Source organism: Leptidea sinapis, chromosome 40 (genome assembly GCF_905404315.1).
Source record: "Leptidea sinapis chromosome 40, ilLepSina1.1, whole genome shotgun sequence".
NCBI lineage: Eukaryota > Metazoa > Arthropoda > Insecta > Lepidoptera > Pieridae > Leptidea > Leptidea sinapis.
The window spans coordinates 6537344-6565206 of NC_066304.1; the positions used below are offsets into that span (position 1 = coordinate 6537344).

Genomic DNA, 27863 nt, shown 5'->3' on the forward strand with positions numbered 1-27863 from the left:
CAAACTAAGTTAGAGAACTAATTAAACTTTTCATACGCTATCGTTATATTCATTGTTCAATGTTATGTCCATTATTATTAATATAATACCGGATTGCGTATTCACGTTTCCGTGTGCAATATAGGAGGATCACTCAAGGATTTGTCAGGCTAATTATCCTTTTCATATCCGTGTTAAATTTTAAGGCACCCATCCTTTATTTGATTTTTTGCGCCGTTATTCCATCGTGTTAGCATACGAGACCGATATTCTAACATGTTGTTTAGCAAACACATGACGCACTGGTGTTAAGTGATCACCACGGCCCACATTCTTCAGCAACACCAAAGACAGCCCTTTAGAAAAGTGTACGTGCTTTTTTGGAAGAACCCATGTTGAATCATCCTAGTATTTACTTCAAAAATTTCTTTCTGTGTGGCTGTCATAGGTCATAATGATTTTCGGTTGAATAACCTTCTGGCAAGTAACCTCTAAATTCTTTACAGATTTAAAGAATGTGTATAATTTTCTTGGTTTGATTGAATTGAATAGAGTTCGAAGAATTGAATTTGATAGACTTATGTGTAAGATATAAAATGACAACACTAATTTATTTTAATTTTTTTCAAGATGAGAAACAGAGCAGAGTAATGGCAGAATAAAAACACTTGATTCAGCAAATTTACTGTCGTACAGCAGTTATAATATTATTATAGCACAAAATATACAATCGTTTATTTGAATTGCTTAAAACATTATTTAGCAAGTATTAAATGCTAAATATTCTACTATTCAATGTACTGGAGATTTAATTCAACTATAAGCTAGGTAAATAGTTTCTTATTTTACTCTTTTACTGACCATATGCAGTCTCTAAGCAACACTGCAGGTATTAAGAGGAGTGTTATCGAATGCGGTGATATGTTATAAGTGTGTTTTTTACAGTTAATGCGCTTGAGTTTGCTGAAGTTTGGTTTAAACAGGGTTCATTGGTGCACTAAAGGGGTTTCGATAAATGATCTTGAGCAATTACCGTCGATAACAACCTGTATGCTGTATCATGTGAGGAAGCTGGTGAATCACTTGCACGAACTCTCGGGAAGCTCATAAGATGAAGAAAGAAGTTTTGGAGAAAAGGTAAAAGGCTGTCGCTGTGCTCAGGCTGGTAAGCTCACATTTATTATATTATCTCTAAAGTAAAGAGCTTAATAAAAATATAATTTAAACAAAATGCTCAGATTGTGAATAGAGGTTTTAGTGAGTGTTGCATAATATATAGATGATTGTTTTTGTTATATAGTTGAGTTCTCGTGACATACTTCGACATGCTAGCTTAAATATCACTGTTTATGCCGGCTCCGTGGGACGGGTCATTCTTTCCTTAAATATTTGTATGGTCGAGGAATGCGATGGTTATGTCTATGCTATGCTACGTCCATGCATCATGCTCGTGAACGGGCGCTACTTGTGGTGGCAGGATGATCCTGTTACCAGAAACTGCTTCATGTCTTTAAAATTTAAGTTATTATATTTTTTATAATTGCTTTTAAAAATCTCTTTACTTATTTACGGTGTGTGTGGATTGATGCATCTGCTGTACTCAATATGTAACTATTGTTTTCATTTGTATTAATTTAATTTACTCTTTTTAACTTACTCGTACGGCATTGACTATTGTCGTTTGAGTATTTTTGTTGCATCACTTTACATATATTTTAATTGAAATGATTTGTAAAACGATGAAGCTGTAAATGTTAATTTAAAAGAGAAGCAATAATTTTCTTGCCACTTCTTCACATTAAAGCTCAACCTTTTCCGAAGTGGTGCTAAATGTATAAAGAGAATAAATATTGACACGGGAGTGGGTCAGGGATTGGAAATAATACTCCGCTTATAGGAACGAGTCTTTATTTGCGTTCACTTTTTCTGAACTTGCACTTCGCCGGTCTGCCGCTGTTCCTCTTGTGAGCGGCGGTACCTTCAACGCGTCACACCGCACGGAACACTAAACCTCTTCTATCTTCTTCCTTTTGGAACACTTCCACTTTTCACTACTTCTTCTTTTCTTCTTCTTCTTCTTCTTCTTTACACTCTCGAGTCAGAACTAGAACTGCCGTAGGCCACGCTTAGTACGGCTTATATACCCCCGGATCCGTTCTATTTTCAAAATGATTCTCCCATTCCATCTTTAAATTTAAATTGTACTAGAAAATTCTTTTAACTATTTTTATCCCTTTTTTTCTGTTCGATTTGATCCTGAACTAACTAGAAATTTCCTTTAACTTCACAAAACCCAAAAAAATCCATACACTGGTAGGTGTATCGAACCCGGGTCTACAGCGACTAAAGTAAACACTTTTCCGCTGAGCTACGAGTAATGCTGACGGAGCTGTTGAAATTAACAATGTGTTGAAGTTTGACAATTCTCGTCATATACTTCGAAGGGTTGCTACGCAACAATATTTTGACATTCATAAGTGTAATTTCCTTGACCTACACGAATAAAGTGATTTTGATGTTTAAATTCTCTTTGATTTTGAAGTGTAACGCCTTCTTCCTTGACCGCCGACCATTTTGTGTTACGACCACCGTGTGTTAGGTATAGTAGGTACCAGAAGATTGCAACACGTTACATACTACGCCACTTTATATGAAATTTATATTTTATTATACCATGGATGTTAGTGATCATCGCCACCCACATTCTCTTGCAACACCAGAGTAATCACAGGAGCGTTGCCGGCCCTTTATCTTGTGTAAGAGCTATTTTTGAATGTACTCATGTCCTGGAAACACCACGAAGAAGAAAGCTCCTTCCATACTTTGGTTGTACGTGGAAGAAAGTTGAAAAGCGCACTGTGGAGGAACACCAGACAAGGTGTGGATTTAATTTGACGCGTGTCGTGCAAAGGTTCTTCGTAATACTCCATGTGTTAAATGCGGTAGAAGACACACAATCAAGCGACGCCTCTACGAAACGTCAAGTGATCTAGACGTTCACAGATACCCTGCAATTTTGAGCAAATGGTTCGAGCTAATACTGGAGTAGGTACGCCATAAGTGGCTGACCCGGACATTTTATGTGGGCCGGCTTGAAGGCTTTATTTATAACCCCCAGTTTCTACGAAGCCAATTCGGTTATCTTTTCATTCAGTTTTGCCCACGTTATTGGCAATAGGTCGAGATTTTGAGACCCAGTATACTAGCCTATACTAGCCTTCCGAAATGGGCAGTGCCCCAGACTACAAGATTTTTCAGATACACCAAAACCGAAAGTGCTGTACGGCACACTATTCCCTCACCAACTTCTGACCCTTATTTTGTTTATAAGATGGTTTATTTTGCATGGTCTTATAGCTTGTTTCAATATCTTTCAGATACATTCACCCAAATCATCCAAATTATAAGCAATCTGTTAATACACTTAAAATAAAATGCATTGACAGAACGCTGCATGAGCGCCAAAATCAGACCGATCTGAGCCCGAGGCATACCGCGCGATTAGAGTTTCCCGGAACGAAAAGAGTAGGCTAGGTATAAAGAGAATTCGAGAGTTATCGAAGAGCGGTGATACTACAATTTTGTTAAATAAGTGAAAAAAATTAAGAAAAAAAAACTAATATGTAGGGACGGTATAAGAACGTGGTAAGGATAGGGAGTAAAGGTAGAACTTACGTACAGAGTAAGTTATGTATAAAGTATTCTGCGCATGTGTTAAATATAAAAGGTATAATAAATACATCATATTTTATAAGAAACAATGCTCTTTATTTTAACCAATACTGACGAAGCCCTTGAATAGGTACGTACATATAATTATCTTATAATATAAAAAATATTTCAAATACTATACTTCTAGTAACTATAAATCCCACTAGTGGCTACCGATACGGCTTGACTAGTTTATATATTTCTTAATACAGTCTACAATGTTTTATAATACCTATTTCAATTAGAGACTTGTTCACAACTGATAAAATAGTAACAATGATGAAAATATAAAAATACAAATTCTTTGAGAGAGTTTCTACTTGTTAGTTTACAAAATAAATTACCTACTATATACTTAGGTGACCCTTATCCACATTTATCTTTGTTTTATATGTGTCACGGCATCAAAATTTGACAAGTTCTTCCTCTGGAAAAATCTCCATGTCATAACAACTGTAGCAGCACCCAAGGTGAAAGCAATGGCACACAAGATAAGAGCAGACATGGAGAAGTAATATTCGTTTCTCTCACCAAATTTGTTACGAACTAAGGCGACGGGTCTGAGAATTTTAACAACTGGCTCACATCCTGATTCTCGAACATATTTGGCCCAAGTCCTGTTCGCGTATGATATCTCCCTTGGCTTAGTAAACGGTCTTCTACCTGGAACGCTTTTATTTGCAGTTATAGTTATATTACGGATTTCACTGTATCTGCAATGCAGGTTCTTCTTCTTTTTGTTTCCTTTGACGATTATGTCCCTCTCTGCACTCTTTGCTCCAACCAGAACATTTAAGTCACCCTTGATCATATTCGCCCAATCCCACATTTCTGCAATCTTGCAATCGCATGTAAACGGATTACCAATTAGGTTTAGTTGATGCAATTTGGGGTTGTTAACGAATAATTGTGGATCAATAGTCGTCAAGTTATTATTGCTTAGATTGATGTTCTCTAAATGATTTAATATCTCTAAGAACGCTAAGCTACCATCCTCAGATTTAAGTTTATTCCCTGCCAAGTTTAAGTCAGTAATGTTTTCATTGTTTTTAAAAGCATCAGGATTTAATTCCGATATGTTACAATTGCTTAGATCGAGAACAACAACTTGTGAAAGCTGTTTTGGGAATAATGGACCAGAAGGTGGAATAAAGAGTGGGTTCCCCCCTAGCTTGATTTTTCGCAGATCCATATACGTTAAATTTTTAAAGAATGCATTTGCATTAAGAGCTCTTTTGAGGCCACAAAATTCTAATTCGAGTGTAGTTAGTTGCGTAAGATTACCAAACAGACCAGCTTCTAGTGACAGTAAATCATTACCCGAAAGAACTAAATGTTTCATTGCAGTCATATGAGAAAATGTCTCTGGGCCAATAAATGATAAGTTACTGTAGCCCATATTTAGGTACTCCAATTTCCCCAGCGGCGCCAGAAGACGCGTAAATACGTTTACTAATGGATTGTGGGAAATGTCTAATTCAAGAAGATTTTCGAAAACGTTGAAGTTGTCAGGCAGATTCCTTAAGCCACATTTGCTGAGGAAGAGTTTCTCTAACTTTGGTAGAGGTGCGAGAGCTTCTTGTAAATCCGGTGCAAATAGAGGATTTCCCGACAAATACAGAGATTTTAATCTGGTGGCATTTGCAAACGCTTCACCTGAAATAGGTCCCTTAATGTGACAGTTGGAAAGATCGAGTAGTTCTAAGTGGTTTACGCTGTTGCCTAACGTGGCTGCGACGTCCAGGTCACGTAATTCATTATCGGCGAGTATCAGTGACACAAGATTAGTGCAATTGGAGAAGGAATCTTCTGAAAGAGACGTAATTCCAGACTTTCGTAGATTCAAATACTCTAATCTTCCAAGTTTACCCAACACTTCTGGCCAGTTAGTTTCTGTTAAATGATTGCCAGCTAGTTCCAAATATTTTAAGTTTACTAAGGCTGAAAAAATGTCTTCGGAAAGGGATTTGAGGTGACAGTCATTGAGGTTCAATGATTTAAGGCTAGTTAGTACATCAAATACTCCATCATCTAAGTTATATAATGGATTGTTTGAGAGGTCTAGAGTTGTAAGCGAGGTGATGTTATCGAAAAACTGTCCATTGATTTTTGAAATATTGCAATTGCTTACGTCCAAGTATTGCAATGTCCCTGACATCAAGAATGGTCCTTCAGTAATGTTCAGAGGGTTGTCTTGCAATTCCACGTGTAGAAGACCGCGAGAATCTCTGAAAATTTAATACAAATAATTAATAACAAGAATGTATAGGTTACCAATAGATATATTATATGCTTTAATATAATAAAATCGTACTAAATAAATATAAAAACTGTTCATAGAATATTTTTTAAGGAATACTTGTGTAATACAAATAGTAGTTTATAGAATTTTTGATATCTCATTTTAACTTGTTTCTATCAGCTATAATGGGAATGTTCTGAAACTACGGAAGATTGGCTTTATACCTAAATTTGAAACAAAAATCCATAAAGTTCGTCATCGTTATATTTTTTGATCAAATTAAACTAATCTAACGTCAAACTATAGATTATGCTTTCTTGCGCGGTGTTTCCAGCACGATACTACATGGGTACCATCTAAAAAAAAGCACGTACACTTTTCTAATACATTTACACTTATAAATTATTAAAACTTTCGTGAGACAATGTTAATTTATTTATTAATACTGCTTTACTCTTGATTTATCAGTGTGGCTACCGTCTAGCTTCGGAAAATTTGGAGGTCAGGATCAGGATGTGTGTATAGGGTTCGCGATAACGTCCCGTTTCTTACTGCGGACTTGTGCTCGTAGTGCGCGGCTGGACAGGGCGGGGGGCGCGGGGTGCTCATCGGCATCATCACCGAACCCACTACACTCACCCTGATGGACCTCCGAATGGTATGAAACTAGTCGGTACCCATACCGATAAATCCTGAGTATAGCCGTATCTATAACTTAAATTTTTCTTCTCCTGTGATTCCCTCTCGTGCTGTAGCAGAATGTGGATGGCGGTGACCACTTAAAATCAGATGGGCCGTGCGCTCTTCTATCCTCATCTTCTATAAAAACCACTGTTATCATCAGCGATCTCATAACAAGAATATACTGGGCTGCCTTCAGTACGAGGTAAATCTGTATACGAGGAAAATTACTGCTACAGAGTAATGAAACCAAGGCTGTACAATTGTTAATTGATTGTATTGTTATTTGTTGTAATAACTATCTTAACATAAACATAGGTTCCTACTATAAAAAAAACTGTGGATTCGACGTGTGGGATATTTGTTCTAAAAACCGATTGTTGGTGATAAATGGAGTGTAGCTGAACACAAAAAAATAAATTTAAAAAAAATTGCGCGTCTGTTTCTTTGTACACGCTAATCCCAGATCATTTATACATCTAGATAGATTATGACAGCGGTAAAAACGGTTGTGTTTAGAACTAACCTCTATTTTGAGCAATTCACGCACACTAACACAAAGTGTCATACAAATTGCGAGTGTAAGATGAGCCTTGTCAAGCACATTAAACTAATATCCCTGGCCTGTTTTATCGGTTGTCTAACAGCAAGAGACTCTTTCTAGACGTTTTAATAATCCAAGACGCTAATCTATGGAACCACTGGACAGCCTTTTTAAAATTTTCACGAATTTTTTTTCTAACACTTTAAAAAAAAAAACGATCTCATAACTGTCACTTTAACTTGGCATTAGCGGTCACTTTTTTAACTGTTAGCTGTTTCTATTTTATAAAACCCGACCTTTATTTTGGTAAAGAGGTAAGTAGTTAAGTACATAGTTAGGTAAATAGTTAGTTTGAAAACTAGTCATAATATAATCTGCCTACTGCTAGCGCCGAGTCTTATTTCAAGGAAAAGGCTTCCCCAAGCAAACACCGCTTAATCCTTGCTTAATCTTAATATAGGTACCTATATAAATTACGTGTCACTTGTTTGTCCGCGATGGACTCCTAAACTAATGACCGGATTTAAATGGGGATTACTTCATGGAGTGCATTTTAGTCCAACTTGAGAGATAGGATAGTTTTTATTTCAATTTGGGACCCAAAATTATTTTTATTTCCAATACTTGTTTTGTATGGACATATTTTCTATGAGAAAATGTATTGACGCACGGTTTGACAGTTCTGCCGGGAAACAATTTCATTATAACAACAGGGAGCATATTTTACGAAATAGTTCTTGATGTTATGAAATATTATTGACAATTCATAAAAAACAGTGTTTTATTTATTATGTACAGAATAACGTCTGTCGAGTCAGCTAGTATATTTTAAATATATTCAAATTCAAATATTTTTATTCAAAATAGGATTTAAAATCACTTATTGAACGTGAAAAACTATCACCCATTCAAAAGAGACTGCCTCAGATCTGAGAAGACTGGGCGCAAGAAACTCAGCGGGCTTTTTTTTTAAATATAAAATATGGATTACAATGTCATATCGTACAATAAACATTTATAATTAAAGAGCCTGAGGGTGTTCGCTTTATTCCCAGTCCGTGGTGTCATTAAGAAAATCGTTTATGCTGTAATAACCTTTCCCACACAAACGTTTTTTAACAATTCTTTTACATTTCGTAACACATTTTTTTTGTACATTTTCTGGGATCAAATTGTAGAAGCATATACATCGCCCAACAAAAGACTTACTAACTCGATAAATAAGCTGTCTTACAAATATCAAAATGATACCTATGAATTTTGTAGGCTAGTATGAATTATTGTGTACTTATTTGCCCACATTGACATTAAATACTTACTATGTTTATAAAATATATTAACTTGTATAATTTAAATTATATTAAGGTATAATATAGCACTTACAGGAAAGCTTCAGGATCAACAAACGTTATCTGATTCCCAGACAGGTCGACATCGATTAGGTATTCCAGACCTTTAAACGACTCCCGCTCAACTCTCGAGAGCCTATTATTCGCAATTTGCAATCTTCTCATTTTGATGTCGTGAGGGAACGGCCCAAGGCTTGTTATGTTGTTTCCATTCAAGTCCAGGACATACACGCTCAAGCTGAGCTCATCGTACGGCACTTCGGTCAGGTTACTCTCGGAACAATCAGTCACCCAGTTGATTCTGAAGTAGTGGCAGTCGCATTCATCTGGGCATTCCAACTCGAAGCTGTCGCCGTTGAAGCCATAGCAAAGAGTAACTACCATCAGAAAGATAACTGCATTGAAAAGTCGAGCCATTTTGATGACGAGTAATGCTCAAAATATCTGTTCGCCCATCGTACCTGAAATTAAAAGCAAAACTTAGTAATGGTAGATAGCAAAACACTAAAAGTCCATAAAAATGAGAATCTAAAATTTTATAAGATTCACTTATATGAATAAACAATTCAGTTGGGTGGCGATGGTAATCGTGTCTCTTAGCCTATTCTTACAAAATCTTAGCAAAGAGTATATTAAATGTCATGATATAAGTATATATATATATATATACCTATTATCGCTAATCATCCAATTTGTCTAAAGATTTTTATTACTTTTTTCGATTAAAGCGAGTGTGTGTAACACTCGCTTTTTAATCGATAATTTTCGATTTAAATACCTAAAACACTTTTTAAAGGATTGTAACTGTGTTTTTATATTAGTATTAACATAAAATATACAATTTTATTATTCAAAAAAACGTCGGGTTAGCTATAATAATAATAAAAATGTAATTTTTTACGGAAAAACTATTATTAAACAATTTTACTTTTAATTATACTCGTTTTAATCTTTATAAGTGTTTTATTTAATTAAAGTTTTTCTAAAGCTTTGTGCAATAATATATTATTATGCAATCTGTAGGTATTCAAACTCACCGCAGAATCACAGAACAAAGAGTAGATAATGCAGAACATGCGATTTTTATTTTTTGTGTGACCACAAAGATTTCAGTCCCTACGGTGTACTTACTAAAATAGTGTTCATAACAATAATTTGTGTAATTTATTACCCTCTTCCATCACTGAACACTGTATATATAAACAATTTTGTTAATCTTAATAACGGTAATTACTTTGTACTACAGTTTTCTTGGATTATTATACCTAGTTAGAGGTAAGAAATAAGAAACTAGGAAATTGTTTCAAGTAGGTAGCAAAGTGATTCTTACAACACAATAGCTCAATAGAACGTATTGTTTTTATGTTACTAATCTATTAAACCTTGTTGGACAATGATTATCATCGTAAAACAATTGTACCTAAATACACAATAAAACTACAATAACAAACTACCTACACGTGCAATCTCTATAATTATTGTTTTCTTCCAATCTCGCGATACATGATAATTTGCATAGTTTTGAATTTTATATATTACATAAAATTTTTGTTGCTTAAAATGATAAGAAATAAAATATCTCAGTTTCAATTGAAAGTTTCTGTGATTGCATTATAGTATGTGTAAGTACTTTACATTGCCACTAAAGTTTATTGTGAATATACAATAATGTAAACTGGTCATTGTCCATAAAAAACTCAACAACACTGCAATTGTATTGGATAAACTCAACAAAGTGCGCGAGCTGATTGTATTATTCGTGATGCGACGGAATGGCTGGACAATCGCTGTAATGGCCGCCATCCTGCTAACCGTTAAACGTTTCCCGCCAGAATTTTCCAGAAGCTTCTAGTGATTACGTCACGCTTTCATACGGCCTCTCTACTGCGTATTTTGTATAAATATATTCATCAACACTGGTAAAATATCACGTGCGTTCGAGAGGAAAGCCATATCTGCTAGCCGGCTAGATTATGGGTACCAAAACGGCGCCTATTTCTGCCGTGAAGCAGTAATGTGTAAACATTCGGATTGTTTCGGTCTGAAGGGCGCCGTAGCTTGTGCAATTACTGGGCAAATGAGACTTAATATCCTATGTCTCAAGGTGATGAGCGCAATTGTAGTGCGGCTCAGTACTTTTGGGTGTTTCAAGAATCCTGAACGGCACTGCATTGTAATAATAATAATAATACATGGTTCTATTAAGGCATTGCTATGCTTACTTAGTCTTCAAAAAAGTTTGCTCAAAAAGGTTATTTTACTCAAAAGCAGCTCAATATTTATTTCAAATAGTTAGGTATTCAGATGGTGTTCAGCCAAATAATTTACTCATGTGGTTCAGCTTAGTAAATGTCTGCGAAATAATATTATAAGCAGGTTATTAACATTAATATTATAATACGTAATTTTCCAATTGAGCTGTGGTACAAATAGAACACAAAGGCCTATAAGTTCTTTTATTAGATACTGTGGCATAAGATTACGCTCTGTTTTTTGTTTTACTTGCGGTAAAAATTGCATAATTTTAATATTTAGCCTTATATAAGTATGACTTAAGACTTAGCCACTGCCTCAATACAGCTTCCCAAGGAGTAGGTATCAAAATGAACATGGACAAGACGAAGATCATGTCAAATGTCCACGTCGCACCTACCCCCGTAACAATTGGGAACTATACTCTCGAAATTGTTGACGAGTACGTCTACCTCGGACAAACAATCCAGTTTGGCAGGTCCAATTTCGCGAAAGAGGTCACTCGTCGAATCCAACTCGATGGGCAGCGTTCGGGAATCTTTTCGTCCCAAATACCACAGTGTCTGAAGACGAAGGTTTTCAACCAGTGTGTGTTGCCACTGATGACTTACGTTACACAGACGTGGTCGCCAACTATAGGCCTGATAAGAAAGGTCGTGGTCGCTCGGAGTTTTCCTGCGAAATCGAATCGGAAATGAGGAGATCCGTAGCAGAACCAAGGTCACCGACATAGCCCTAATTATTGCGAAAATGAAGGGGCAGTGGGCAGGGCACATAGTTCGAAGGACAGATTGCCGGTGGGACAGAAAAAATCTCAAATGGCGACCACATACCGGAAGACGCAGTGTTGGAAGGCCCCCCACGAGATGGACCGACGATATTATGGTCAAGATCGCCGGAATACCTTGGTTGAGGTCAGCGCAGGACTGATCGTCGTGGAGATCTTTGGGGGAGGACTTTGTCCAGCAGTAGACATCATCTACTGCTGGACAAAGTTGGATGCTGCTGATGATGATTATATAGACATGAGCACTGGTATTTGACGATTTTTTTTTAATAGGTTCCTGTAGGTATTATCAGAAATGTTCATGGGTAGAATGTATTTAAATATCTACTTTATATTGATGTTTTTAACATAAATAAATATAGTATGTCAGTCATATTGGCCGAACAAATTACTGTAACTTAATTGTAATTAATGGTACCCAAAGTGAATAAAGATAAATGGTAAGTGTCTGTTCTAAATTCAATCATTTTACTAAAACTTCTATGCGAATTAATAAGTATTATAAATAAAAATCATTTATCTCTGACTATCGGTAAAATTCAAAATCAAACATAGTTAAATCGAAGTATGTCATACGTTAGTGCAATCGGAATATAAATTACAACAGATATATTTAATCCACCTCGGAGGTTATATTGAAATTGACACAAGCAGATAAAGCCTTTAAGCTAATAATATAGTAGCATGTTGACGATATAGATTATCATTATCTTGCATATGATAAGTTAATGTTTTCGTCATAATTATATGTGACATATGACATTTACCCTAAATATATTGACATTTACACCATTCACGTTCCATGGAGCAAAATTGTTACAAGGTGGTATTCCAGAGGAGATAAACGGAAAAAGTAGACGACATTAAAGATGGTAAGATGATATCAAACAAGTGGCAGGAGTAATGTGTAATAGAGTCGCAAACGAAAGACTGTAATGTAAGAGGATGGAAGAGGCCTTTGCCAACTTTTTTTTTATGGAATAGGAGGACAAACGAGCGTACGGGTCAACTGGTGTTAAGTGATCACCGCCGCCCGCAATCACTTGCAACACCAGAGGAATCACAGGAGCGTTGCCGACCTTTAAGGAAGAAGTACGCGCTTTTTTTGAAGGTACCCATGTCGTATCGTCCCGGAATCACCGCACAAGGAAGCTCATTCCACAGCTTTGTAGTACGTCAAAGAAAGCTCATTGAAAACCTCGCTGTGGAGGACCGCCACACATCCAGATGGTGAGGATGATATCCTAACTTGTGGCGTGTCGTGCGAAGGTGGAATTCGGCGGCAGGCATCAAGTTAAACAGCTCTTCGGAACACTCCCGACGAAGCGACATCTATACCCAACGCCCAGTGATCCAGCCGTTCACAGAGAACTGGGTCCCCGTTAATTCAGGCTGCTCTACGTTGCACGCGGTCAAATGGATCGAGCTGATAGTGGGGTGCGCCAGACCAGAGATGACAGCAATACTCCATGTGTGGCCGGACCTGCGCTTTGTAGAGCGCTAGAATGTGGGCCGGCTTGAAGGATTGCCGTGCTCTATTAATGACGCCCAGCTTCTTCGAAGCCAATTTGGCTTTGCCCTCCAGATGGCCACGGAAATGGCAATCGCTCGAGATTTCAAGAACCAGTATTCCGATACTAGGCGAGGCTTTAAGGAAAGTTTTGTCGAAGAGCGAGGTGATACGGCAAATGGGGTTATTTAGTGGTAAACGCGCAAACTTGAGTCTTCTGGGGATTAAATTGGACAAGGTTCAATTTACCCCATTCCACGACCTTCTCAAGAGAGGACTCGATAGAACACACAAGTTTCTCCCGGCACTGGTCAACGATTTCCCGAGAGAGACCTGCATGGCCCGTGTACACGGCATCACCAGTGCTGTCGTCTGCATAGCAATGTATGTTGGAGGTGTCCAACATATCATTGATATGCAGAAGAAACAGCGTAGGAGATAGCACACAGCCTTGGGACACTCCAGCGTTGGAGGTCCACTTGCGTAAGCTCTTGGGAAGCCCAAACGATGGAAGTTTTGAGAGGAGCGCCTTGTGCCATACACGATCAAAGGCCTTCACCAGGCTAACTGCCAGGCCTTCTTCCTTGCTTTCAATAGCCCATCTATGAGTTAGGTATACCAGAACATCACCTGCCGACCGACCATGGCGAAAGCCGTACTGTCGGTTGTTGATCAACTGGTGACCCTCTAGTTATACCAAGAGCTGGCGGCTAATTATGCTCTCCATGATTCTGGAGAGCAAGCAGGGAGGTAATAGCAATAGGCCTGTAGTAGTTTTCTGTCTGAACTGTATCTATGTTAATACGTACTCATAAAATTCAAATACCTAAACAATATTGTAATGTTTTCCGTAAATGCTGATTTTCACTATATTTTATTACAATACGGTTTCTCGTACTGTATGAGGTCTTGCTTATGATGGAGCAAATAGTGAAGATCGATTCATGAGTCGGGGCGGCACAGTAGACATCTGCCGCTATTGCTTGACCAGATTGGAGAAAGTTATATTGAATAACACCATGCTGAGACCACTAAACAGTTACCATTACCTTTTTATTGGTAAGCTTTGTCCAAATGATTTGAGTTTTCTTTAGTGTTAATTCCGCCAATATTTGTCTTTAAACAATTCGACACGTGTTTCGCCTCTACACGACGCATCAAAATTCAAATTCAAATTCAAAAACACTTTATTCATGTAGGCCACGGAAATGACACTTATGAATGTCAAAAAATAAATAAAAATATTGTTTCTTATTGAATTTACCGCTACTTCGTAAAGGGTTGAGCTAATGAGAAGAAGTAGCAAGCAACTTATTGCCACTCTTTTAAGTCAAGATTTACATTTTAGTTGTTTTACAAATCATTTCAATCTATACTAATATTATAAAGCTGCAGTGTTTGTTTGTTTGTTTGAACGCGCTAATCTCTGGTACTACTGGTCCGATTTGAATGATTCTTTCAGTGTTGGGTAGTCCATTTATCGAGGAAGGCTATAGGCTATGTTTTTTTTTCAAAATTAGGGATCCGTAATAAAATTTGCTATTTTGTAACACAAGGTGTAAAATCGAAAACCTATTTTTGCGTGCGCTGCAAAAACTATTGACAATAGAACAAAATGATGTACAGGCTATAATATAGGCAATATTTTATTACTTATAAAACTATCGCGTGAATTATACTTTATATGGCAAATCAACGTTTGCCGGGTCAGCTAGTTACAATATATGCAAAGTGACGCAACAAAAATACTCAAATGTCAAAAACTGAAAGGCTTACATGAGTAAGTCAAAAAAAGAAAAAAAAGTAAATTAATACTTACAAACACAAGAGTTATTGAGTATAGTAGATGCATCAATCCACACATACCGTAAATAAATAGAGGCATTATGTGAGCATTTCATAAAATAAAATATATAATAACTTTAACTTTAAAGGAAATAATAATAATAAAAAAAACACATCAAGCAGACCTCCCGGTAACAAGATCATCGGGACGTGTTGTCTCGTGCCAGAATTTGGCTAGTTACTACGTGTTCAGTCCTGTGTGTACGCGGACGAAGTCGCAGGATACCAGCTATATAATAAATTTATATTAAAGATATGATGTTTTTATTTATTTACTATTGAACATGAATCGGGGCGTAACTTGGTCCGTTTGTTCATTGTAATGGTAAGCTCGTAGTGAATCATATTATTATTATCGAGTGCGTTGAATCAATATAATAATCTCCTGTTGACTGTCATTATAGATCGTAGAGATATCAATAGAAAGATACCTACTTAATTATTTATTCTGTAAAATTTTATAAGAATTAATATACTTATTGAGACCGTTACTGATTCTTATAGTTAGTAATCTACAGATAGAGATAAATTACTACTATCAGTAATCTGAAGCTGTTCCAATATACCCGATAAGTCATTCTTATCGCCTTATATTGGGACGCGTGAATTGCAATTTCCATATAAACATCTATCGCTGGTCGTCCGTGTCGCTGGTAAGCTATACGTCCTCCCATTGGCAAACAGCGTGCACGGACAAGGTAAGTTACCGTCGATAAGTCGATAAGTTTATTGAGATAGAAAAGTCACCGATAGTGACGATTTTTATCTCAAGTAATAGATAGAAAGAATATTGGGAACGGCCGTAAGTTAATAATTTTTTTTACGTCATATATATTGCTTCGAAACCTATTAATACATATTAGAGATTTCCACCTATGTATTGACTCATCGCGATATCTCTGAAACCATAAGGTGTAGAGACTTTAAGTTTGGTAGGAATAATACATTTGCCGAGTAGAAGTTAAAACGACGAGCGAGAAATTAGCGACATCTTTAATCAATTTTCTAGCAACTATTGGGGTTGAGCTGGTTGTCAACTGTAAAGTAGATCCTATAGATGAAGCCACAACCTGAGAGTTGAACAAGACATATCAAGATTTATGAACGTGACGTCACTTGAACGGTTGACGCAGTGGAAGAGCGCTCGCACGGAACGCTAGAGGTTGCGGGTTCGAGACCAGCGTCGTTCATAAATTTGTTTTCAATTTTAATTTGTATGAGTAGAAGTTAGCTATAAACGGATTTTACGGAAAACCAGAATATAATTTGCAGAATATAATTTGCAACGCTTTACACTCAACCGTACATAGCTATACCCTCTGACGTCTAACGGCCGTTTTCAATAACCTATCTATCCTTAGTTTAACTTACTAGAGGTAGACAAATCTATCTCTACATTTCAATAACCAATTAACAGATAGCATTGGACTATAACTATATTGGACATAGCTATGGATAGATAAGATCTTGTCATTAAACGGTGACAGCAATATATCCGTAAGTTAAACTAAGGATAGATTGGTTATTGAAAACGGCCATTAATTTATATAATTTTCATCAATCGTCGATAAGGCAGGAAATGATGTTAATTTTAAATTTTAACCATTATCTTTAACCGATTTTTTTTGTGCTTTTTAGCGTGTTTTTTAGTTTTTTTTAAACTATTATAATATTACTATTTTACTAATTACTATACTATTATACACTGTTATACATATATCATTCTCATCCATTGGAAATAGTTCAGTAAACATACAGTTTTAAAGTAAAAAAGGCCTTATGATAGCTGAAGTATGAATCAATGCTCACATAAAAAGCTAATTAGCAGCAATAAAGCCAAGTTCATGATAACAGGATCTATGTATCAAATTGAAATAAACTTAATTTGAAATTGCTTGAAACTTGACTTAATTGAAATAAGCCTACTTGAGTAGGCTTAAATTTTTAATTCGTCACTATACAGGTACTATCTAATATATAAAATTCTCAAGTCGCGGTGTTTGTAGTTAAACTCTTTCGAAACGGCTTGACCGATTCTCATGAAATTTTGAGTGATGTTGGGTAGGTCTGAGAATCGGAGAATATCTATTTTTCATCCCCTTAAATGTTAGGGGTGGTCAACACCAATTTTTTTTTTTTTAAATTTGTTTGATTATGACTCAGCATTAAAAAATACATCTTCAAATTTTCACCCATCTACGATCAACAGTTACTTTTGTATCGTGATTTTAATATCGGCAATACAACGTTTGCTGGGTCAGCAAGTTTCTTATAAATTGCTGAATCTACCGTTATATGTCCAGAAAAAGTAGAGTTCATGAGAAGAACATACAATAAACTCAACGGTCGCTCTGTTAAATCAATAGAGTATTTTACAATGGCTGTAATATATAAAACAAATTAGATTGTTAGTTTCAATATATGAATCGTGTCCATAATTAAAAGCGTTTTAAACGAAAAATATGTCATAAAAAGTAATAAAGAATATATTATCATAAATATTGGATACATCAACCTTGCTTGAATTCATTGCTTGTGAAATGCTTGGTGAAAATGATGGTCGTTATAACTGTCATAATTAGTAAGCGCATCCAATATTAACAAGACAATGATTTTAAAAATAATTGAGGGAAGGAGACGACCCGGTACACGACCGCGACGCCGCCGCAAGCCTCAATACATCATCATATCTTCATCTGGATATATCACACAAGTAGCGTCGGTTTACGTGACACATGTCCCAGTCACTACTAATATTGGTGACACACAATCACTAAGATAAAAGTTACTCTTTACGTTGATGATTGGTTAAACCATTAACGAGTTCGGTTAAACCCTCGCTCGGGTTTTTATAATTATAGGGACTGAATATTTTTCTTTATGAAAATAAGGGACGAGAGCAGGACGTTCACCTGATGATAATTGAGACGTCCTGCTCATTAAAATGCAGTGCCGCTCATGATTCATGAAAAACTTAAAAAATTCTGAGCGGCATTATAACTGCGCTCGTCACCTTGAGACATAAGATGTTAAGTCTCATTTGCCCAGTAATTTCACTAGCTACGGCGCCCTTCAGACCGAAACACAGTAATGTTACTGCTTCACGGCTGAAATAGGCGCCGCTGTGGTACCCATACTCTAGCCGGCATCCTGTACAAAAGAGCCTTCCACTGGTATATATTTAATATAATAAATAATTAATAAAAATAATTCGTGTATCATTGCAGTGCACTATAAGTGACAACCTCACCATCATAGTTAGTTTGATCGTCCTCAGCAAAAAGACAAAAAGCAGGCAACGCTTCTGTGATAATACTCCTTCGTGTAGTCAAATTCAAATTCAAAATCACTTTATTCATGTAGGTTACGGATTACACTTATGAATGTCAAAAAATAAAAATATTTTTTCTTATTGAATTTACCGCTACTTCGTAAAGGGTTGAGAGCTAATCAGGAGAAGTAGCAAGAAACTCATTGCCACTCTTATATTACACTGAGCCTTTTTTTTATGGAATAGGAGGACAAACGAGCGTACCGGTCACCTGGTGTTAAGTGATCACCGCCGCCCACATTCTCTTGCAACACCAGAGGAATCACAATAGCGTTGCCGGCCTTTAAGGAAGGTGTACGCGCTTTTCTTGAAGGTACCCATGTCGTATCGTCCCGGAAACACCGCACAAGGAAGCTCATTCCACTGCTTTGTAGTACGTGGAAGAAAGCTCCTTGAAAACCGCACTGTGGAGGACCGCCACACATCCAGATGGTGGGGATAATATCCTAACTTGTGGCGTGTCGTGCGAAGGTGGAATCGGTCGAGCCTGTCTAATTAACGTTTTGGTGATAAGCCTAACCTTTTTTTGAATGGTCTTAGATTTTTTTATTGTTCACAATAAAAGTATTAACAGATATCTTATAATATATATAAATCCAGTGTCCTTGTGTTTGTTTCCAGTGAACTCCTTAACTAATGAACGGATTTTACGTTTAGTCCAACTTGAGAGATAGGATATCTTTTATTTCGATTTGGGACCCATGTTTTTTTTTAAATTTGTTTTGTATGGACATAATATTTTCTGTAAAAGAATTTATTGACGCACGGTTTAATATTTCTGCTGTGAAACAATTTCATTATAAAACCAGGGATCATATTTTACGAAATAGTTCTTGATGAATATGAAATATTATTGAAAAATTCATAAAAAATCAGTATTTTATTTATTATGTACAGAACAACGTCTGTCGGGTCAGCCAGTATTACATATAACTATTCTTAAATACTTACATAATAATATATTTATTTGTATATTTAGATACTAACATGACTTAAGACACAATTATCTTAAAAATAGTATTTTTAATATATTTTCTCTTAAAGATACTTTATACTCAATGCTTTTTTTTGGATTTTTCTCAATACTGAACATATCACAGGCAAACCATTTAGTATATCTAACAATAAATATTCTCAAAAATTTATTGAAGTAGGCGTTATTTTCGCAAATCCATAATTATTCATATTTTGTGAGTTTTATTGAGTGTAAATTGCGCTAAGATTAATCGAATCTAAGCTTAGATTAATAAGAATCATAGCGGAATTTACACTTAAAAAATAAACTCACAAATTTGGATAATTAATCCCATTTCCGCATACCAAACGCATTGTTACATTGAGTAATATACATATTATAATTAGTTGACCCGACAGACGTTGTTCTGTATAAATATATTAATATTATAAAGAGAAAAGATTTGATTGTTTGTTTGTTTGCATTGAATAGGCTCCGCAACTACTGAACCGATTTGAATAATTCTTTCACTGTTGGGAAGCTACATTATCCCCGAGTGTTATAGCCTATATAACATTTTCAAAAAAATTAGGGATCCCTACTAAAAGTCCAGTAATGTAACCCAAGGTGTAAAAATACGTAAGCGAACGACGTCGCGGGGTATAAGCTAGTAATAAATAAAATAATGTTTTTTATGAATTTGTCAATTCACACCATTAAGAATTATTTCGTAAAATATGCTCCCTGTTGTTGTAATGAAATTGTTTTACAGCAGAACTGTCAAACCGTGTGTCAATAAATTCTCTCATAGAATATGTATATACAAATATGTCCATACAAAACAAATATCGGACGACGGGGGACACATCAAAGGAAAAACAAAATTGTTGTTTTTATTTAATTCCGAACACTTTCATATTTATTCACCTTTTAAACCTTCCCTGGACTTCCACAAATAATTCAAGACCAAAATTAGCCAAATCGGTCCAGCCGTTCTCGAGTTATATATAAAGATTGTATGTAGGTATGTATTAAGGTATCTATTGCAAAGACAGACGTTGCCGTGGCCGTTTTATTAAAGCGTTAATGTTTGAGGTAAATAGTATAAGTATCACATGTCCGATAAAATCAATAAACTCTACTGTGGTGTTGAGAATAAATAATTACTTACAGCTTCGTGAGGAGTAACAGTATTAAGAACGAATTTATGTCTTAGATGATGGAGTTAGTCAGCACCATTATATAGCTAAGATTTTTATAGCTTTAAGAACTATAGAATAGTCTCTACTAACATTTACGGCCGCTCCGAATATACTATCTACAGATAGATATAAATTACTACCTTCTATTGTCAGTAATTAGCAGTCAATAATCTGAAGCTGTCCCAATATACCCGATAAGACATTATTTATTGGGACGCGTGAATTGAAATTTCCATACAAACCTCTATCGCTGGTAAGCTATACGTCGTCCCATTGACAGACAGCGTGTACGGATAAGGTGAGTTACCGTCGATAAGTTTACTGGGACAGAAAAGATTTTTATCTCAAGTAAGCGATAGACTGAATATTGGGAACGGCCGTTACTTAGGTATAGGTATTCACGGGCTACTTTCCGCAACTCGACGACTGCTGTGCGCCTATTTTGCGTCATAGGGTTGAGTTGCTAATCTTGCCATCCCAACTCCTTACTACGGCCACTTACTTACCACTAATGTCATTGAACAGAGTCAGTAAAATGCCTTATAACACTTTCAAGGTTCCTATTCCATAAGAAAAATAATCAATCGGACATGGGTTTGACCAACGCTAGCAAACGTATCTGATACTAGATAAGCACGGACTAGTAAAAAAAACAAGGACTCCGCGCCGTGTTATTAGCAAGTGAAGCACCTTTATGCTAGTGTGTGTGTGGTTACGGGGTATACCAGTTACACCACTTTTCTCCCTTAAATAATCATATATCCACAAATACTTTTATAGTATTGTTTTTACACATTTTCACAACGCACGCGGCATTTTTAAAATATTTTATTGCGACGCAAACTGATCTGTCACAGACGATGGCAAATCTCATAATGGCGGCCGATCGGCTTGTATTAGTGTAAGTGTATGCGTGGGGCTATGTATTTACACGTTTACCGGCTTGTTTTGGTGCCTCACTGCTATGTAAGGTGACACGGAGTCCTTCTTATTTTGCTCGTCCGTGTCGAGTAGGACTAGCGAGAGTCAGCCAACCTACGTCGTGGTCGTTTCGCTTTGACTCATTCTATACCAGGTGTAAGTTGTAACCAGACAAACTTCGAATACGGTATGGTTCCGTAGCTATAATTGAATCATAACGATTGGCATTTTAGCAAGAAAGTTTTCTATAAAAAAGTTTAGTCGCGCGAAAAGCTGTTGAGGCGAAATCATTTCTGCTTTATATTTTTTTAAATTCTAGCGACGATAAATAGAGATAATTAGATTTAGAGAGCTTTGAATAATAAACGGACTGCATTGCATTTTTGTTGTAAAAAAATAAAAATAATCTGCATCACATGCCAATCGTTTAAACACAAGGTATCAAAATAGACTCATAATTCCCTTCTGTAGAACTGCGTCTTTTAGTAGAAATTGTTACAGCATGTCTATGAAAATATATAATAAATTGCCTAATGAATTGATAGATATACCTTTCAAAGTTTTTAAAAAAATTTAACAAAAAAAACAACCGCCTTCAAAAACACTATTCCAAAACAATAGATATAATGTGCACTAAAAAGTATAAAAATAATTGCGTATTTTTATAAGTACAATCTAATTAATTAATCTAATTCTAGTTACAATTATTGTTATTTTTGGAATCGGTGTCCTTCCACCGGGACCCGGTCTCGCCTCCTCACGACTCAAGCACATCTCACCTATAACTATGTATGTAGTAACAAACCTATCTTGGATGACACGAACTCTCAGCATAAAAAAGATTCGGCCGAGAAATTGAAGAGTTCCGTTACTTTGTCATGGATTCCGTAATCAGAACCTACCAAACTCTCACCAAACTATCTTTGAAGTATATCCTTTCTAATAAAACACGGATCATCGAAATTGGTTGGCGCGATATATAGTTATTCGTAAATTTATCATCCACTTTTCTATACGTATGAATAGCAAATTACAGACTTTTATTGTTTTCTCATGGATATCACTGTCAGACCTGGACTAAACGGGACCACACGGGAAGCACCAGCTTCACAAAATCGGTTCACCCAGTCGAAAGTTTTGAGGTAACAAACACACAAAAAAAAAAGAACGCACCGACGAATTGAGAACCTTTTTTGAAGTCGGTTAAAATAACCCTGTATACGTAAGAACTGGTAACCAGAGTCAATCTCATGAAGAAAGTCCCGTGGCATTAAATGGAACTAATCAACTATTACGTAGATTGTCAAATCAAGTAAAATAAATGTTAAAATTATCACTTAATTTTTAAGGGAGTCATAACCTGAAGAGACCAATGAGTGTAATAATCAATCATGAGTGTATATAATCACTACCTAGGCTAGCAACATTTTTTCCCGAAAATATGATTGCAGCGCCGCGTCTGCGAGACATCTTTCATGAAATGGACTCTACAAAGTTACCTAAAGCCTTACTCACCTCAAGGCCTATCTAAATCAATTATAATTTTGTATAGATATTCCTAAATACATTTTTTTTGTAAGCAAGTACTAAAATGGGTTTATGTATAAAAGTTAAAAAAAAATAAGCAGTTCTCTCAATACCGAAAACAAACTCATCATCAGATCGGATTATTATTCAAATACGACCAATTCATGATAATTTCATATTCCTAGGTCTCAATCTATCTTTTCAAATAAAAAAATTGTAATCGATTCATAAAAGATAAAGTTTTGAGGCCACAAACTCCAAACATAAAATAAATTATTGCTAAAAATTAAAAAGAAAACCTTTTCCAAAGCACGCCAAACCAAGCCAAATTAAAAAAAGAAAAAAAAAAATTTTAAAAACGGAGAATTCGTGCAATTGCTAGAATTTGTATAGGCAGTAGGAGGTACCTACCTACCTAGCGCAATAAAGTTTACTGAGACTTTTCTTACTAGGTACCTTCTTGTATAGATATAACATATTCTACCTACCTAGTTTGACGTTGGTAACTTGTACCTAAAACTAGAATAAACCAATCGATTTAGTATCTCCTTATGTTGATTTTAGAATTGGTCGATAGAAAATTTATTGAATTAGGCGTTACTTTGCGGAAATCCATAATTATACAAATGATTTAAGTTTTCTTTAGTGTTAATTCCGCCAATATTTGTCTTTAAAACAACTCGACACGCGTTTCGCCTCTACACGAGGCATTCTCAGGACGTGTTGTCTCGCCAAAATCTGGCACGAGACAATACTACAATTGAGTCTCGACAAATATTGGCGAAATTAACACTAAAGAAAACTTAAATCATTTGTATAATTGGTCGGTATCCTAGTAATCCTGAATAGGATATAAGGAGGACCGTAAAATATCATAACTGTTATACCTATTATATTGTCATCGGTCCTTCAGAGGTAAGTACCGTATTGCAATTTCTTTGTAAATTGGACGTCTTGAATTGCTGATACTCTGAACCTAATCCGTTACATATGTAGATAGACTCGTAATGTACCTACTGATGATCTGATCAAGTTTGTATAAAGACGGATAAAAAAAGAACCCTAACTTTTAATACCTTATCTAGGTAAGTAAGTATACCTTTTATGTAGATTACTAAACATAGTTATTGTAGTTCTGTAGGACTCAAAATATAACACAAATAAGTCGCCACATTATTATATTTTCAATAACATACCTAATTAGGTAAGTACTTATGCAATTATGCATTTAACGCAATATCGAGCAACATGACCTTGAAGCACCGGAAGGGCTAACGCGAAGCGAAGGGAATTATAACGACAAGACATGTTATAAATTATTATAATGCTGTTATGTCAAATAAAATCACCGTGGACCGACATAGCGCGATTTTTATGACACTGTAAGCTGCCTGTTATTTACTCAACGCAGGCTATAAGTCGTAGGTCGGGTCACATTTATTTTTGTTAGAACACACACATTTTGTTTGTAAAGTCAGTCTTACAAAAAGTGTAGGTAGATACTTACTACACTAATTTAAACCTATACACATAACCGTGGCATTATTTGGTACATAGATTAATTTAAAAAAAAATCATTGGGGAAGGATTATAAATTATAAACTAGCTTGTACAAAGTTTTATCGAAACAGATAAACTCTTTTGCCTGTCTCGTAGGACAAACAAACACACTTTAGTTTAATCTAAAAACAACGGATATCCTCATCAATAATTTAAATAAGAAAGTCGTATGGACGGAAATCTCTTGAAATGCGACGTAGCCTTATGAAGGTCAATGCAAAAACATGCACTTTAATAGTAGCTTAGTAATGCATTATTTGCTCGATAGTTTTGGTTAACGTTTTTCCCCCATCACTCCGTGTAAAGTCATAATAGTATATTAAAAGTAACTTACATGAGCTGATACCGAGACAAATATTAACGTGCACTTCTCCCGCCAAGCGGCTCTACACTGATGTAGTTGTGACTCGTGAATACTGACTATGTATGTGAGATGTCTGAACCTGAAGTATGAAGTATGGACTCTGAGGGTTCTACTCTACTCTCTGTCTCTGACTTGACTCATCACGGCTGACGGTAACATGATTCAGATTATAATGTATCGATGCAAATAACAACGTATTTGTTATATTGCTTCAAGCCTTCGATTTATATGATGTACATATAGTGCAAGAGCAGGTGACTATTTTTGTAGAACGAAGAGCATATGAGCAAGTTATTATTATTAATTTCAATTTCCACGTCCTTAGTAATCACATGTCACAGAGTCATGACCCGCCGAGTACCTACGTGGTGCCTGCCTACCTACGCAGTTGCGCAGGTAACTGGGTGATGCATTGCGTATGTGTAGGCAGACACATACTTAAAGTACTGAACATTCTCAGGAAGCACGGATATTTATTTTGTTGGATAACAATAAATACATTGCAAACTATATCCTTAGCTTAATAATTTTACCAATAATATATTTTGCTCTTACCTTTATAGCAGGGGTTACTTTTTTTTTTTGAAAATAAGGGACGAGACGGGCAAGACGTTCAGCTGATGATATTTGATACGCTCTGCCCATTACAATGCAGTGCCACTCAAGATTATTTAAAAACCTGTCTTAGAGATCATAGATTTAGAATAGTGACTTTTGGTTACTTACTATGACTAAAAAATAGTTAGTAATTAGATTGTCATGACAATAAAAAGTAGTAATTAATTTACAAAATTGATTTCTTATATTTAATAATGTGGAATGCACTGATTTGCTCATAGTCTACTGCTGATACTCTGCTTCATCTATATATATATAGTTAGTAAAGGCATAAAAAAAGGCATAAAAGGCATTTATTTTCTCAAAATTGATTCCTTTAGAATTCCTTTTGATGGCACTTCTTATATTACTAGATACTACTACCGCTAGTCTCGCTAAAACTCGAGAACAGCTGGACGGATTTGGAAAATTTAATCGAAATTTAATTTCGAAGTCCAGAGAAGGTTTAAAAGGTGATAGATAGGAAAATGCTCGGAATTAAATAAAAACAACAAATTTGTTTTTCCTTTGATGTGTCCATACATAATTTCTATGAGATAAATTTATTGACGCACGGTTTGACAGTTTTGCTGTGAAACAATTTCATTACGACAACAGGGTGCATATTTTACGAAGTAATTCTTGATTATTATATACAGAACAACGTCTGTCGGGTCAGCTAGTCTCATAAAAATTCTGAGCGGCACTACAACTGCGCTCGGCACCTTGAGACTTAAGATGTCAAGCCTCATTTGCCCAGTAACTTCACTAGCTACGGCGTCCTTCAGAACGAAACAGTAATGCAGAGGAATGTGAGATAAATGGAAAAGAATCGATTAAATAAAAATAATGTGATACCGTTTCCCCGCCTCGGTGTGATAGATAGTAATCAAATATTTTTCCTTGTGTTGAAAAGATCGTAACGATAATAAAAGAACGCCTGTGCATTGATGGAGTAACTTAGTAGACTTATATCATAAGATGTAAGATACTACTTCAGCCAATATAATAAAGTAAAGAAATAATTATATCATCGTGTTTTATTGTTCTAAGTTTCAACTTTAGACAAAAATAGCTTTAAAATAAGAGATCAGTAGAGTCACAGTAGACCTTAGAATAATGACACTATAGAAGTAGTCTCCGGGTGCCCCTTTTGGATAGCAATAGTTTTGACAGGTGTTGTCATATTATTATTATGATTAAAATTACCCCTCACGGAATTACATCTTACGACACAAAGTCACATACGCAACAGATGATTGGGAATGTAGAAGAAGTAAACACAATTACGAAAATCATGTACTGATAATTATATATTTATTAAAGGACCATAACATCACAAAAGATAAGTAATATTATGAATTAATGGAATTGTTTTATTCATTTGGGTACAATTTGTACGCTTATGAAAGTCAAGTTTAACGACATATCGGTTCAATAGACTACTAAGAGATTACAAAATCTATAATGAATAATAATTAATACCAGCTGTACCTCACGGACGAGTAAAAAAGAAGAACTCCGCGCCACGATATTAGCACGTGAAGCACCGTTATGCTAGTGTGTGTGCGGTTACGGGGGTTACACAATTTTTTCTCCCTTAAATAATCATATATGGCCACAAATACTTATACAGTATCGTTTTTACAATCTCACTACGCACCACGGCATTTTTAAAATATTTTATTGAGACGCAAACTGATCTGTCACTGACGATGACAATTCTCATAATTTCTGCCTATCGACCTGTAGTAGTGTGTGTGCGTGGGGCTATGTATTTACACGTTAAACGGCTTGTTTTGGGCCTACACTGTTATTTAAGGTGACACGGAGTCCTTATTTTTTTACTAGTCCGTGCTGTACCTATGCTATTTTAATAAAATTGACAAAAAAAAACATAATTTACACAAAAACCCTATAAAAATGGGTAAAACTATGGCACTATGTTATGGCAACATTCTCGTTGTCACTGTTTTATGTCAATCATGTTTATTTTGATTACGATAAATTTACTGAAAATAGGTGACTAGGGATTAAAAATCAATACTTTTAGCAAAGAATATTTCATATAAAATGTATTTAAGTCGAGCTTGTTGCACATTATATTGAAAACGTTAGGTGAAAAGTAATACTTACGCGTGGAACCGAATTCCTGGATTTTTTGTATTAACTACGGCTTTTTCAGCAATGCACAATACACCCAACCATATCGTTAAGTTTTATAACTATATAGAAATAACTTTAACACACCAAATATGTTTCAAAACAATAAATCACAAAGATACTATTCGCCAACCGATGACATGACAGATCTTTGTCACAAACGTTGACATCTGGCCAAACAAATAAATGGGTTACGCGATAAAATGCAAGATCAATAGCTTTGTCCCGTTCTATCTGAGCTTTTGTTGTATTTCTCTTGTCCTTTCTATTTGTAATGAAGTTACCGACGCTACTTCTGTAGCGTTTATATTCTAAGCAGTAGACAGTGGTAGAGTTCAGTAA

At 35.7% G+C, this 27863-nt stretch overlaps 1 protein-coding gene across 3 annotated transcripts; it reads right to left on the reverse strand.

The window, feature by feature from the left end:
* Nucleotides 1-3725: 3725 nt before the first annotated feature.
* LOC126976260 (toll-like receptor 6) lies at nt 3726-27683 on the reverse strand. Of its 3 annotated transcripts, none has more exons than XM_050824514.1 (3): nt 27495-27683; nt 8541-8967; nt 3726-5918 (listed from the first exon to the last, which is right to left on the reverse strand). In XM_050824514.1, the coding sequence occupies exons 2-3, from the start codon at nt 8921-8923 to the stop codon at nt 4067-4069; spliced, it is 2235 nt and encodes a 744-aa protein (XP_050680471.1). In that variant the 5' UTR covers nt 8924-8967; nt 27495-27683; the 3' UTR covers nt 3726-4066. The 3 variants fall into 3 exon arrangements, with proteins under 3 accessions (XP_050680471.1, XP_050680472.1, XP_050680470.1); XM_050824515.1 differs by having other exon boundaries at nt 27491-27683; XM_050824513.1 differs by lacking the exon at nt 27495-27683 and adding an exon at nt 24732-24902.
* Between the last annotated feature and the right edge of the window lie 180 nt (nt 27684-27863).